At 36.7% G+C, this 16,049-nt stretch overlaps 1 protein-coding gene across 2 annotated transcripts in view; it reads right to left on the reverse strand.

The window, feature by feature from the left end:
• The window catches only part of HSD17B4 (hydroxysteroid 17-beta dehydrogenase 4), a 118,302-nt gene that overhangs the window by 23,369 nt on the left and 78,884 nt on the right, over window positions 1–16,049 (reverse strand). For both annotated transcript variants that reach the window (XM_004376966.2, XM_023731935.1), the window contains 5 exons: window positions 13,356–13,425; window positions 12,452–12,558; window positions 5,825–5,911; window positions 2,344–2,439; window positions 964–1,102 (listed from right to left, as the gene is read on the reverse strand). In XM_004376966.2, coding sequence (XP_004377023.2) covers window positions 964–1,102; window positions 2,344–2,439; window positions 5,825–5,911; window positions 12,452–12,558; window positions 13,356–13,425 — 499 coding nt within the window. The remainder of the gene's footprint in view (window positions 1–963; window positions 1,103–2,343; window positions 2,440–5,824; window positions 5,912–12,451; window positions 12,559–13,355; window positions 13,426–16,049) is intronic.

Genomic DNA, 16,049 nt, shown 5'->3' on the forward strand with positions numbered 1-16,049 from the left:
TCCAATGATAGAAACAAGGCTGGGACAAGTTAACAATTTAAAAAACAAAGTATTTGATAATTAAATATTTAGCAAAACATTTTAAAAACTGCTTGCCAAAAAAAAAAAAGTTAGGTACTCCCTAAACCAAATCTTTCAATTATTTATTTCATGTCATTAAGCACCAAAATGCAAAATTAGATACGACAACATGGAATCATCTTCTAAGACACCATAAGTCAAAAGACCTACATAGTTTCTACTGCTGCCAGCTCCTGTGACTTAGCTCAATGACACGAAGACTGGGAGAAAACAAGTACCAGAAACTGGAAGCAATAAGTGCAGAGCTGAGAATCAAATCAAATGACAAGGCCAGTGAACCTTTTCAGAGAAAGCCTTAAGATCCCATTTGATTGTTAGCTTTGACAAATAAGAACCTGAAGAGATCATAACGGAAACAAGAATGACCGGCATCAATTTCAAAAAGTTTCAGTTGAATTAGAGATACATTTAAGTTTTTGGTCTAAATGGGCATTTATCATGATTCTTTCATTGTAATGAGGAATAAAACAGTCTTAAAACTGAGCCACAGCTATTTGGGATGAAAAAAATAATTTTTAAATTGTCAAAATATAATGACTTAAAAATATTTCATTTAACCTGATGAACTTGCTTTATGTTAAGAGGAAGTTAAAGTTTAATTAAAGAATCATACAGCCAAAATGACTGTTTAAAAGTACTAATTTCAGGTATTAACAATGAAATCTTTAAAATTGACATTTTCATTTTAAGTGATTCCCTAGATCTCTGAAAAGCATCATGTCTTTGGATGCCCTGAAAACCACTAGTTTCTAAGAACAACTTTCCCAAGAAGGCAGGGTTTACCTATCTTCAAAGAGACAGGCTTTAATTATAACAAGGATATTTTATCTCCATTTACTAAGAGTTGCCTTAGAACATTAAAGAATTAGAGATATGACTCACTCCATTTAGCTGCAACATTTCCACCTTTAGTGATATGCCACTCAAATACAGCCTTTACTTTCTTTACCACCTCATGCCCAACATCCTTAAGGCGGCGACTTATTTCCTCAAACACGAGGGTACTCTGAAGCTCCCCGCCCTAGCAAAAAAAGAAAAGTTAATGTTAAAAGTTCTGTGAAAATGACTCAAAGGGAAAAATAATCATAAAACGTGTGCAATATAAGTGATTTTTAAAAGAATGACTGGCACATAAATAAGGCAAATAAACTAGTTGTTTTTTTCCCACACTAGGCTTCATTCACACTTTCCTTATATTTATATATGATCATCGTGAACCTCAACCCTCTTAATTGGAGGATTTTACTTTTATCAGAATTCAGAAATAATATTTTAAAAGTTAACCAGGAACTGGACATCCTATGTTCCAGTCAAACTTCAGCAGGAAGATTCTAGACAAATCAACCAACTTCTCTAGTCTTGTTTCTGTTTGTAAAATAGGCCTAAATTACATGAAGCTTAAATTTCCTTCTAGTCCTAAAACTTCATACATTTTTTTTATTTTAGATTTTTCTGAAAGGATTTTAATCTTCAGTAAGTTATGGGATAATATGACTTAAGAGACAAAGATCATGTGGGTATGAAGAACTCAACACTATAAAAAGGTTTAGAAAGTTATTATTTTGGAGGCAGAGAATGTAAACATGTTTTATCAAAAGTTTCAGCATGTTAATGGAGGGTAATACAAATGTTTTAATAAATAATACATGCTATTGCTTTTACAGTTGCATTTACTTAAAATCTTTTTAAGTAAAGAAACAGGCTCCGGATATTTAACCTTTTAATCTGTTATTCTCCAAAATACTGTTTGCTTAAAATTCTCATTAAACAACTGATTTAGACAGTCTTACACTTAATTTATTAGTAACTAATAAATACTAATTATTTTCTCTTGAAAGACACCCAAGTTATTTCTTCACTTCCTCAAGATCTACTAGAATGCATAAAATATCCAACTAAGAATCTAACTAAGCTAGAAATTCTTAAATTGAGGTCTACAGATGGACCTCAAGGGGTCCATCAGCTCCTTGAAATTGCACACAAAATTTTATGTGGCTGTGTGTACATGCATTTTTTTTTTTTTGAGGAGAGGTTCCATCACTTTCATCAGAATATTATGGAGATCAAATGACTTTCCCCTCAAAAAAAGTTTTAAAAAAATTCTTAAGTTATCGAAATATTCCTTTTATTCCAAATAGTTTTGAATTACTATCCTTTAGCTCAAGAATTAAGAGTCTTTCTAAAGTAGTCTGAACATTGTCCAAGTGATCTAACGAAATCACAAATCAAGGAATTGTTTGGATACCAGCTTTTATAACCTACCTCAGAGGTTGTCTGAGCTGAAATATCAGATGCTTCAGATGTTGTCACAAGATCTACATATGCATTTGAAATGACAATATCTCCAGTTTCTTTGTTCTTATAAGGGTACACAAGAGGAAAAAAAAAAAAAGGTTTATGCTGATGATTCCAAAGGAAATGCAATTTCCTTGTGAAGCAGTATAAAGTTTTGTTTTTAATTTACATTGCCTCTAGATATGCCAAAAAAAAGCCAAATTAAATGAATAGCTGATGAAGTAAACATCAGAATGAATAAACATGAATGATTACTGACTTAATACAACTGTTATTAACCCTAGTTGCAAAATCAGCTGAGGCCCTTTTAAACAATACTTACAATCAGACGCTATCTCCAAAGATTCTTACTTAAATGGTCTGGGGTGGGGTTTGAACATTAATATTTTCTGATTTTTTTTTCTTTTAAATACAAGTATGTCTAACAGCCAGCCAGAGTGAGAACTGCTGAAATCTTATGGATAGCAAACGGCATGGCACAATATCTACATGAGGTACTAGTGCTCAAAGTACTAGTAGAATAAAATAGGCCAGAACAGGCCATAGTGGTCTTAAGGTAATAATTCTAGTTATTTCAAATAGGAAGTGTATAGCAATAAGTAAATGATTAAGTAGCCATTTATCAAAACAGCAGTTAAATGAACTCAAACTCTTAATTCCTAATTCTTCATCTAAAATTATTCCAATAGCTATTCTTCCATAGAAAGTATGGTATTGCTACAAATGTATAGGATAAGTTTCTAAATATTAAGATAGCATTTATTAAAACTTTCATTGTAATAATCTGGAAGATCATTGTCCCTTAACTACTTCCATCATATCTTGGAAATAAAAATATCTTTTAAATATTTTGTTCACTTTACTTCAAATTATATATAGTAAAAAGCATGGAAAGAGACAATTTATGAACAAAATTTAGTAAATTACTTTCTTATATCATTTTGGAACATTGGTTTAAAATGTTTCCTAACATACAGCAGAAAGGAAGGAAAAAGGGAGTGAGGAATGAAATGAGATGGGAGGAAGAAATGGAAGGCCGGAGTCACATATAAATAACAGAACAAGAGAACTGCTAATCACTGGGGGAAAAATTAGCAAATATATTGAAAAGAAGAGCCCTGGTGGAGCAGTGGTTAAGAGCTCGGCTGCTAAACAAAGGTCAGCAGTTGCAACCACCAGCCACTCCTTGGAAACACTATGCGGCAGTTCTACTCTGTCCCACAGGATCACTATGAGTTGCAATCAACTTGACAGCAATGTGTTTGGTTTGTTGGTTTATACTGAAAAGAAGACACGCTTAGAATTTATCAAAATGGAAAGAATGTGTTATATTCAGATATCAAACTACTTCTCTGTCCTTTTCGGTTATATCTATAGAAATTATGTACTGTTCATTACTAGTATTCTGGGAAAATAAAAACTTGTATGTAATACAGTCATGGTCCTTAGAGTTCATAACTTTGTCTGAAAAAGAAAACTTACTCATATGAATTGATTAGAAAATAAGAGGGCGCCACAGTATGTGTGGCACAGATATTAACTGCAACAGAATTTCAGAGAAAGCCAATATGTACATTAGTATGGGTAAGAAAGAAGGACTGCCACAGGGCAAGGTAGCGCTTGAACTGAAGCCTGAAAGCAGAAGGAATTTGAAAAGTGGAATAAAGGTGTGAGTGTAGATTAAGAAAACAAAATTGAAAGAAGCAGGAACTGGGAGTGAGGCAACCATGCAGGAAGAGTTCTGTATAGTTACCTATTTATGAAAGAAAACGTGATACAGTAAGAAGCTTTGGCGCTAGGCTATCCCAGCTCCACCACTTCCTGTGTGACCATGAGCAAGTTATTTAAGAGATATAACCCTAGATGTCCTTATCTGTAAATGCAGAGTTGTTATGCATGTTAGAGATGATGGTAGAGCCTGCTTATAGACACTCAATAAACAAAAGCTGTTATTATTGCCAGTGCTGTTTAAACTGCTGAACACAGACCACCTAGATAATACAAAATGATAAGGCCAAAAAGAATCAGCCTGGTCAACTGTGTTAACAAATTTGTCTAAAAACCTGAAAATAAAGTAAAAAGAGGACTGCATGTTATTTGAATGTTACTAATAGTCTCACCCAAAAATTATTTAACTATAGGAACCAAAAAACCAAAAACCAAACCCATTACTGTCAAGTTGATTCCAATTCATAGCAACCCTATAGGACAGAGTAGAATTGCCCCATAGGGTTTTCAAGGAGCAGCTTATGGCTAGAACTGCCCATCTTATGGTTAGTAGCCTGAGCTCTTAACTGCTGCACCACCAGGGCTCCAACTACAGACACATACACTTTTATGTGGCATGTTATTTACTGTTGATTAGGCCTACACTCTGTGAGGTAACATGTTAATTTGTGAATTTTTATGTGATCAAGGTCCAAATGATTCCTGTCCAGTAGAAAAGACAGTTATAAGCAATATGGTTTTATTTTTCTGTAGGACATTGTTATATGTTGCATTGTGACCCCCACAAAAAGATATGTTGAAGTTCTAACCCCTAGTACCTATGAATGTGGCCTTATTTGGAAATAGGGTCTTTGCAGATGTAACCAGTTAATATAAGGTCATACTGAAGTAGGGTTGGCCCTAATCTAACATGACTGGTGTCCTTATAAAAAGAGAAGGGATACACACAGACAGACAGACACAGAGGGAAGACAGCCATGAGTAAACAGAGGAAAGTGACTGGAGTTATGCTGCCGCAAACCCAGGAGTGCCTGGGGCTATTAGAAGCTGGAAGACACAAGGAAGGATCTTCCCCTAGAGACTTCAGAGAGAGCACAGTTCTGCCAACACCCTGAATTCAGACTTCTAGCCTCCACAACTGTTAGAGAATAAATTCTGTTGTTTTAAGCCACCCAGTGTGTGATAATTTATTACAGCCCTAGGAAACTAATACAGACTTTAAATAAGTTTGTCTGTAACTCACCGAACTTATTTTGGAATGTCTTTCCTGTTGAACTACATAAATCTGTTTCGCTAATTCTCTTCTGAAACATTTTTATCATCTGCTAGGTCTCGCATTAGTGAGTTAAATAAATTTTCGTCACATGTTCATTCTCTACCTGTCTGACAGTCATGCCTTCAACTTTTTGGAAATCATACTTTGACAAGAACTAGGTTGATTGCTTGAGTCAAAAAGTTACGGGTGGTCAGGCTCTCAGAACAGCTGTGCAACTGCTTTGGAGACACGTACCAGTTTAGTTGAGAGGAAAATAGAAAATAAAAAGGAAGGTGCATAAGGCACTTTATTTTCAATTAAAAATTACCAATGATACAAAAAAAAATTTCTAGGTTTTATCTCATATCCATAGTACTAACGAAAGAAATGATAAGCTGGGACAAAATTATGAAGTGTGGTGAAGAGGATAACAAAACAAAGTACTTCAGACACTATCATTCATACCTTAGTTTGAAAATGGATTCTGTTTCCTTCCTTCCACATCTCAGTTTGTAGAGTTTGACCTGGATATACTGGTTTTACAAAACGAACCTATAAAATAAATGAGTTTTTGGGTTAAAAATGCTGTAAAGTGAAACTCTTCAATTTGTGCAGGGGGGGAAGAAACTGGGAGAGAGGTAGGGATAACAAAAAGGAAACAGAACAGAGGATTAAATATATTTCAAGTCATAAAATAACTGAAACTAATAATGCGATAAAATTAGCAGGAAAAGGATATACCTAGTATTTAAAAAAAAAAAAGTTGCCATTTAGTCGATCCTGCCTCATTGCGATCCCATGTGTTGCAGAGTAGAACTGTGCTCCATAGGGTTTTCAAGGCTGTGACATTTCAAAAGCAGATGACCAGGCTTTTCTTCCAAGTTGCTGTTGGGTGGGTTCAAACCGCCAACCTTTTGGTTAGTTTAGTAACAGAACATTTAACCATTTGCACTACCCAGAGACTACATACCTAATATGTTGTTGGTGTTGTTAGGCGCCGCTGAGTCGGTTCCGACTCATAGCGACCCTACGTACCACAGAACGAAACACTGCCCTGACCGGCTCCATGCTCACAATGGTTGTTATGACTCAGCCCACTGTCGCAGCCACTGTGTCAATCCATCTCGTTCAGGGTTTTCTCTTTTTCGCTGACCCTCTACTTTACCAAGCATGATGTCCTTCTCCAGGGACTGATCCCTCCTGACAGCATGTCCAAAATATGTAAGACGTAGTCTCGCCATTCTTGCTTCTAAGGAGCATTCTGGTTGTACTTCTTCCAAGACAGATATGTCCATTCTTTTGACAGTCCACAGTATATTCAATATTCTTTGCCAACACCACAATTGAAAGGCGTCAACTCTTCTTCAGTCTTCCTTATTCACTGTCCAGCTTTTGCATGCATGTGACTCAATTGAAAATATCATGGCTTGGGTCAGGCACACCTTAGTCTTCAAGGTGACATCTTTGCTTTTCAAAACTTTAAAGAGGTCTTTTGCAGCAGATGTGCCCAATACAATGCGTCTTTTGATTTCTTGATTGCTGCTTCCATGGGTGTTGATTGTGGATCCAAGTAAAATGAAATCCTTGACAACTTCAATCTTTTCTCCATTTATCATAATGTTGCTTATTGGTCCAGTTGTGAGGATTTTTGTTTTATTTATGTTGAGGTGTAATCCACACTGAAGGCTGTTGTCTTTGATCTTCATCAGTAAGTGCTTCAAGTCCTCTACACTTTCAGCAAGCAAGGCTGTGTCATCTGCATAATGCAGGTTGTTCCTCCAATCCTGAGGGCTCGTTCTTCTTCATATAGTCCAGCTTCTCTGATTATTTGCTCAGCATACAGACTCAATAGGCATGGTGAAACGATGCAACCCTGACACACACCTTTCCTGAATTTAAACCACAAAGTATCCCCTTGTTCTGTCTGAACGATTGCCTCTTGGTCTAGGTACAGGTTCCTCATGAGTACAATTAAGTGTTCTGGAATTCTCATTCTTTGCAATGTTATCCATAATTTGTTATGATCCACGCAGCTGAATGCCTTTGCATAGTCAACAAAACACAGGTGAACATCTTTCTAGTATTCTCTACTTTCAGCCAGGATCCATCTGACATCAGCAATGATATATCACTGGTTCCACATTCTCTTCTGAATCCGGCCTGAATTTCTGGCAGTTCCCTGCCGATACAATGCTGCAGTCGCTTTTAAATGATTTTCAGCAAAATTTTACTTCCATGTGATATTAATGATATTGTTCGATCATTTCCGCATTCAGCTGGATCAACTTCTTGGGAATAGGCATAAATATGGATCTCTTCCAGTTGGTTGGCCAGGTAGCTGTCTTCCAAATTTCCTGGCATAGACAAGTGAGCACTTCCAGTGCCACATCCATCTGTTGAAACATCTCAATTGATATTCCGTCAATTCCTGAAGCCTTGTTTTTCACCAATGCCTTCAATGCAACTTGGACTTTTTCCTTCAGTACCATCAGTTTCTGATCTTATGCTACCTCTTGAAATGGTTGAGCATCGACCTATTCTTTTTGGTATAATGACTCTGTATATTCTTTCCATCTTTTGATGCTTCCTGCATCGTTTAATATTTTCCCCACAGAATCCTTCACTATTGCAACCTCAGGGTTGAATTTTTTCTTCAGTTCTTTCAGCTTGAGAAATGCCAAGCATGTTCTTCCCTTTTGGTTTTCTATCTCCAGCTCTTTGCACATGTCATTATAATACTTCACTTTTGTTTTCTTGAGCCACCCTTTGAAATGTTCTGTTCAGTTCTTTTACTTCATCATTTCTTCCTTTTGCTTTAGCTACTCAGTGTTCAAGAGCAAGTTTCAGAGTCTGACATCCATTTGTGTCTTTTCTTTCTTTCCTGTCTTTTTAATGACCTCTTGCTCTCTCCATGTATAATGTCCTTGATGTCATTCCACAACTCATCTGGTCTTCGGTCATTAGTGTTCAACACGTCAAATCTATTCTTGAGATGGTCTCTAAATTCAGGTGGGATATACGCAAGGTCATACTTTGGCTCTTGTCAACTTATTCTAATTTTCTTCAGTTACAATTTGAACTTGCATATGAGCAACTGATGGTCTGTTCCACAGTCAGCCCCTGGCCTTGTTCTGACTGATGATATTGAGATTTTCCATCATCTCTTTCCACAGATGTAGTCGATCTGATTCCTGTGTATTCTATCTGGTGAGGTCCATGTGTATAGTCGTCATTTATGTTGGTGAAAAAAGGTATTTGCAATGAAGAAGTTGTCGATCTTGTAAAATTCTATCATGCAATCTCCGACATCATTTCTATCACAAAGACCATATTTTCCAACTATCAATCCTTCTCTGTTTCCAACTTCCGCATTCCAATTACCACTAATTATCAGTGCTTCCTGATTGCATGTTTGATCAATTTCAGACTACAGAAGTTGGTAAAAATCTTCAATTTCTTCATCTTTGGCCTTAGTGGTTGGTGCATAAATTTGAATAACAGTCGTATTAACTGGTCTTCCTTGTAGACGTATGGATATTACCCTATCACTGACAGTACTGTACTTCAGGATAGATCTTGAAATGTTCCTTTTGATGAAGAATGCAATGCCACTCCTCTTCAAGCTGTCATTCCCAGCACAGTAGGCTATATGATTGTCTGATTCAAAATGGCCAATACTAGTCAACTTCAGCTCTCTAATGCCTAGGATATTAATGTTTATGCATTCAATTTCATTTTTGATGATTTCCAATTTTCCTAGATTCATACTTTGTACATTCCACGTTCTGATTATTAATGGATATTTGCAGCTGTTTCTTCTCATTTTGAGTCATGCCACATCAGGAAATGAAGGTCCCGAAAGCTTGACTCCATCTACGTCACTAAGGTTGACTCTACTTTGAGGAGGCAGGTCTTCCCCAGTCGTCTTTTGAGGGCCTTCCAACCTGGGGGGCTCATCTTCCAGCACTATATCAGACAATGTTTCGCTGCTATCATAAGGTTTTCCCTGGCTAATTCTTTTCAGAAGTAGACAGCCAGGTCCTTCTTCCTACTCTGTCTTACTCTGGAAGCTCAGCTGAAACCTGTCTGCCATGGGTGACCCTGCTGGTATCTGAATACTGGTGGCATAGCTTCCAGCATCACAGCAACACCCAAGCCCCCACAGTATGACAAACTGACAGACACGTGGGGAACATACCTAATATAGGGGGCCAATAAATAGTGTTTAATCTTGATGAACCAACAAAGAGTATAATCACATTAACCAGAGTTACAGAAGCAACCACCAGAACAACTTAAACGAAGCATTTAAAAATGGTAGTAATTAACCTCTGGGGAATGAGACCTGGGGTGGGTATACAGAGCAATATACTACTACTTTTCATTTCATAACTTTCTATACTATTTTATTTGTTTTGTGCACATATTACTAGTTAACTATAAAAATAGTTGTAATAAAATGGAAAAGCATAATACTAGCTGTGTTATCAAGAATAAGGCATGGGAAAATGCATTTTTACTGCTGCATGGAACATAAAGTGATAAGAGCTTTTGGAGCTATTTGGAACTAAGTCTTAAATTTTTTTTAGTATGTATCTTTTGACTAATTCTTATGCAAAGATATTGTGTGCACAGATATTTTTTGTTGTTATTTGTAATGGATAAAAACTTAAAATTAACATAAAAATACAAGAGCTAAAAACAACTGCAGCCAATTGATGTAGGCAAGTGTTTATTAGAGTTCACATACGTTGTTCTTGTTGTTAGGTGCCATAGGGTCAGTTCCAACTCATAGCGACTTTACACACAACAGAACAAAATGATCCCCAGTCCTCCATCATTCTCACAATCGTTGTTATGCTTGAGCCCGTTGTTACAGCCACTGTGTCAATCAATCTTGTTGAGGGTCTTCCGCTTTTTCGCTGACCCTGTACTTTGTCAAGTATGATGTCCTTCTCCAGGGACTGATCCCTCCTGACAACACATCCAAAGTATGTAAGACATAGACATGCCATCCCTGTTTCTAAGGAGCATTCTGGATGTACTTTTTTCAAGACAGATTTGTTCGTTCTTCTGGAAGTCCATGGTATACTCAATATTCTTCCCTAATACCATAATTCAAAGGCATCAATTCTTCTTCGGTCTTCCTTAGTCATTGTCCAGCTATGGTCATATGCATTTCACGTGCATATGAGGCAACTGAAAACACTATGGCATGGGTCAGGCGCACCTTGGTCTTCAAGGTGACATTTTTGCTTTTTAACACTTTAAAGAGGTCTTTTGCAGCAGATCTGCCCGTTGCAATGCAACGTTTGATTTCTTGACCGCTGCTTCCATGGGTGTTGATTGTGGATCCAAGTAAAATGAAATCCTTGACAACTTCAATATTTTCTCCGTTTATCATAATGTTGCTTATTGGTCCAGTTGTGAGGATTTCTGTCTTCTTTATGTTGAGGTGTAATCCATACTGAAGGCTGTAGTCTTTGATCTTCATCAGTCTAAGTGTTTCAAGTCCTCTTCACTTTCAGCAAGCAAGGTTGTGTCATCTGCATAATGCAGGTTGTTAATAAGTCTTCCTCCAATCCTGATGCCCTGTTCTTCTTCATATAGTCCAGCTTTTTTTTACTGAATAAGTATGGTGAAAGGATACAACCCTGATGCACACCTTTCCTGACTTTAAACTACACAGTATCCCCTTCTTCTGTTCGAACAACTGCCTCTTGATCTATGCATAGGTTCTTCATGAGCACAATTAAGGGTTCTGGGGTTCCCATTCTTCATGATGTTATCCATAATTTGTTATGATCCACACAATCGAATGCCTATGCATAGTCAGTAAAACACAGGTAAACATCTTTCTGGTATTTTCTGCCTTCAGCCAGGATCCATCTGACATCAGCAATGATATTATCACTGGTTCCACGTTCTCTTCTGAATCAGGCTTGAATTTCTGACAGTTCCCTGTTGATGTACTGTTGCATCTGCTTTTGAACAATCTTCAGCAAAAATTTTACTTGCATGTGGTATTAATGATATTGTTTGATAATTTCCACATTCAGCTAGATCACCTTTCTTTGGAACAGGTGTAACTATGGATCTCTTCCAGTTGGATGGTCAGGTAGCTGTCCTCAAAATTTCTTGGCATAGACGAGTTAGTGCTTCCAGCCCTGCAATCGTTTGTTGAAACATCTCAATTGGTATTCCGACAATTCCTGGAATGTTGTTCTTCGCCAATGCCTTCAGTGCAGCTTGGACCTCTTCCTTCAGTACCATTGGTTCCTGGTCATATGCTACCTTCTGAAGTGGCTGAACGTCAACCAATTCTTTTTGGTATAGTGACTCTGTGCATTCCTTCCATCTTCTTTTGATGATTCCTGTGTCATTTAATATTTTCCCTGTAGAATCCTTCACTACTGCAACTCAAGGCTTGAATTTTTTCTTCAGTTCTTTCAGTTTGAGAAATGCCGAGCGTGTTCTTCCCTTTTGGTTTTCTAACTCCAGGTCTTTGTACATGTCATTATAATACTTTACTTTGTCTCCTCGAACCACCCTTTGAAATCTTCTGTTCAGCTTTTCTACTTCATCACTTCTTTGTTTTGTTTTAACTATTTTACATTCAACAGCAACTTTCAGAGTCTCTTCTGACATCCATTTTGGTCTTTTCCTTCTTTCCAGTCTTTTTAATGACCTCTTGCTTTCTTCATGTATTATGTCCTGGATGTCATTCCACAACTCATCTGGTCTTTGGTCATTAGGGTTAATATTTTCAATTACATTAAAGTAAGTAATAAAACAGTAAAAAAAGTAGAGTAAATCTCGAGTTTTTGATAAGAAGGCACGTGGTGTATATGTATATTCCTAATTAATAACATGATAAAATAAGAGATAAAATCCACTTTATCTGTTAAAATTGTAATTTTATATAATATCCTGATAACACCTGTGTATAGAGCTATTTGTAGCTACAAAATTAAAATGTGTAGTTGCCAACCCAATGAAACAATAAAAATGTGTATGACTACCATACAGTACCTATTTTAAATGAATTCACTAAACTGCTTTTCTTCAAATAATGCATTAATATGTATATACCTTAATTGCCTTGAATCTGGATGCATCATTATCTGCAAACTGCTTTAAAACATGCCTGGCAGAAAATCCAAAAGTGCATAATCCATGTAATATGGGCTTGTCAAAACCTAAAAAAGAGAGAGAATTTAGTTAAATACAAGCACCTGTTATGTTTAAGGAGCCCTTGCGGCACAGTGGTTAAGAGCTCAGGCTGCTAACCGAAAGGCTGGCAGTTCAAATCCACCAGCTGCTCCCTGGAAACCCTATGGGGCAGTTCTACTCTGTCCTATAGAGTCGCTATGAATTGGCACCAACTCCACGGCAACAGGTTTTGTTTTGTTTTTTGTCATGTTTAAAAACCAGCTACAGTTAATTTGGGATTTTTTATGTATATTTTTAAACTGCATTAGCATGAATTATACCATCTATTTTAAGTAACATGGAAACTATTTTACAGAATAATACTTCCTGGAAGAAAATTATCAAACAGCAACAAAAACAGGAAAAGTAATTAAGAGAACTGCGAATGTAAAGAATTGTTCTCTTTGTTAGCTTTGGTTGTAACCCGTCATCATCCAGTGATTTTAATTTCCATGTATGTAGATGATCCTTCCGTATCCTTTTAGTGCTTGATCTCTCCTCCAATGACCTTGTCCTCCACAATAACTCAAACACCCAATCCCTGTAAGGTCCTATCTTAGAATTTATCACTAGCAGGAGCTTCCCTCCCCCACTAAAATCTGAATTTCTAGTATACCATTTTTCTGACCAACACCTCCTACCTTTCAATATCCTTCACATACACGTAAGTAAGAAAAGGCTATTTTTAAAATATTATACAAACTACCAGTGTCTTTAAATATACTATTTAGAGTATTATGATAAGCTAATATTTTTTCACAGGGTCACATTATTAGCAACTGACCTGCTAGGTTAGCAAAATTAGGATCAATGTGTAAAGGATTCCAGTCTCCACTGAGGCGGTACAAAGCAGCCTGTGGGGAAAGAATTACAGAGGTAACTAGTATTCGGTGTTTTAGAATACATTAAGAGGAAAACAAGAAATATGGCTAGTTTTGTGTAAGAAATGCATCATAGCGTACCTGATTGAGGCTCTCATTTTAAAAAAGCTATTTTTAATTAAAAAAAAAAAAAGATTAACTATAAATTAAATGTTTTTTGTAACACCTGCCACTGAAATAAGCCAGGGAAAAAAAACTATCAAGTAATAGGAAGGGGGGAGAAGAAGTACATTTGGGTATAACACTGTTACTACTGCCTAAGGAACATTCCACAAAAAGGAATCCATCGATCTACTCTCATTAAAACACAATGAAGATAAGGCGAATGTTTTGTTTTGTTTTTTAAGATAAGTGTTTATAGCCTTCTCTAACCAAGCAAAAGTAATGCCACTTTCTTGGTGGAATGTGTTAAATTGAAACCTATAACATAGTATTTGACATATAAACAGCAAAGACCTCTCACAAACTTTCATTCTCCTGGTAGACTAAATCCTGTGTATCAGCTCATTCTGAAAAAGAAAAACAAAAACAGACTAATAACTTACCATTAAGATGAAATGTGCTTAGCCCATATTTCACACTGATAGGTTACCTAGGAGTCCCTGGGTAGTACAATTAACCGTGTGGCTGCTAACTGAAAGGCTGGCAGTTCAAGTCTACCCAGAAGCACCTCGAAAGAGAGGTCTAGTGATCTACTTTCAAAAAAATCAGCTATTAAAAACCCTATGGAGCATAGTTCTACTCTGACACACATGGGGTCGCCATGAGCGAAATCAACTTGACAGCAACTGGTTTGGTTAGGTTACTTAAAGTTAGCAGAAAGATGTGAATAACAATCAGAGAAAAGCCACCATACTTCCCAGCATTTAAATCATTCAAAATTATCAAAAGATATAGAGAGTATTTTTCTGTATTGAGGGAGTAAAATTCAAAAATTCACTAGTAATAAGTCATTTAATATATCTATATAGTAACTCAACCCTTTTGGGTCACCTCAAGACTTCTTCCCTTTCTCTTAAATTACTGTGTTAAGCTTTCCAAGACTATTATGATGTTGTGTAAAAACTAGCCAAGTTGATATATGTGATTTTTTTTAATTACTGATTTTTTATTACTGATTATTCTTCTTTGACACAGCTTATAGAAAATAACATTTTATATAATTCACAGGAACACTTCCTTTTTACTATGCTTTGTACAATTTTAATAAGCCCATTCTCTTCCCTGTCACCTGTGTGACTGTTATTGTTAACTTCTGTCAAGTTGGCCCCTAAATCGTGACGATCCCACGCACAATGGAACAAAACACTGCCAAGTTCTGCACCATCCCCATGATAGGTTGTAGGTGAGACAGCTGTGATCCATAGGGTTTTCATTAGCTAATTTTCTAAAATAGATCACCAGGCCTTTCTTTCTCATCTGTCTTAGTCTGGAAGCCCTGCTGAAATCTGTTCGGCATCATAGCAGCACATAGCCTCCAGTAACAGACAGGTAGTGGACATACATGAAGTGCTTTGGCCAGGAATCGAACTTGCGTCTCCTTCATAGAAGGCAAGAACTCTACCACTAAACCACCAATGTCCCCACCAAAGCCAGTTGCCATTGAATCAATTCCAACTCATGATGATCCCATGTGTGTTAGAATAGACCTGTACTCTATAGGGTATTCAATGGCTGATTTTTCAGAAGTAGATTACCGGGTGATAGTTATTGTAAATTATAGTAGCCCCGCCCCCCTTATCCACGGTTTCAGTTACCTGCGGTCAACCGTGATTCAAAAACGTTAAATGAGCGTGCAGTATGATGAAATCTCATGCTGTCCCGGTTCATCATTCACATAAATTTTATTATAGTTTATTATTATAATTGTTCTTTTTATTACTGTTGTTAATCTCTTATTGTTCCCAATTTATAAATTAAACTTTATCGTAGGTATGTATGTATAGGACAAATCATGGTATAGACAGGGTTCAGCACTATATGTGGCTTCAAGCATCCACAGGAGGTCTTGGAACATATCCCCTGCAGATAAAGCAGGACTACTGTACTCACTTTTTCAATTATTCAATATTTTTCACTTTACATGTCTTTTAAAAACAACTAAATCCAATCAACAAGTAATTACTGGATACTAGGGACTTACAAGAATCTGTATACAATTCTGTATTATATACTCTGCATAAGATGTTACAAAATAATAATTTTTAAAAGACCAGATTTACTAGCCTGACAGACTGGAGAAACCCCAAGAGTATGGCCCCCGGACACCCTTTTAGCTCAGTGGTGAAGTCACTCCCAAAACTGACCGTTCAGCCAGGGATTGGACAGCCTCATAAAACAAAACAGGACTAATGAGGCACAGCAGTCCAGGGACAAGGACAAGAAGGCAGGAAGGGACAGGAAAGCTGGTGATAGGGAACCCAAAGTTGAGAAGGGACAGTGTTGACATGTCGTGGGGTTGTTAACCATTGTCACAGGACAATATGTGTACTAACTGTTCAATGAGAAACTGTTTGTTCTGCAAACCCTCATCTAAGGTACAAAGGAAAAAAAAAAAAGAATTATCTATGTGAAATCAAATTGAGAACAGTAACATA

This window comes from Trichechus manatus, unplaced genomic scaffold (assembly GCF_000243295.1).
Source record: "Trichechus manatus latirostris isolate Lorelei unplaced genomic scaffold, TriManLat1.0 scaffold00047, whole genome shotgun sequence".
NCBI lineage: Eukaryota > Metazoa > Chordata > Mammalia > Sirenia > Trichechidae > Trichechus > Trichechus manatus.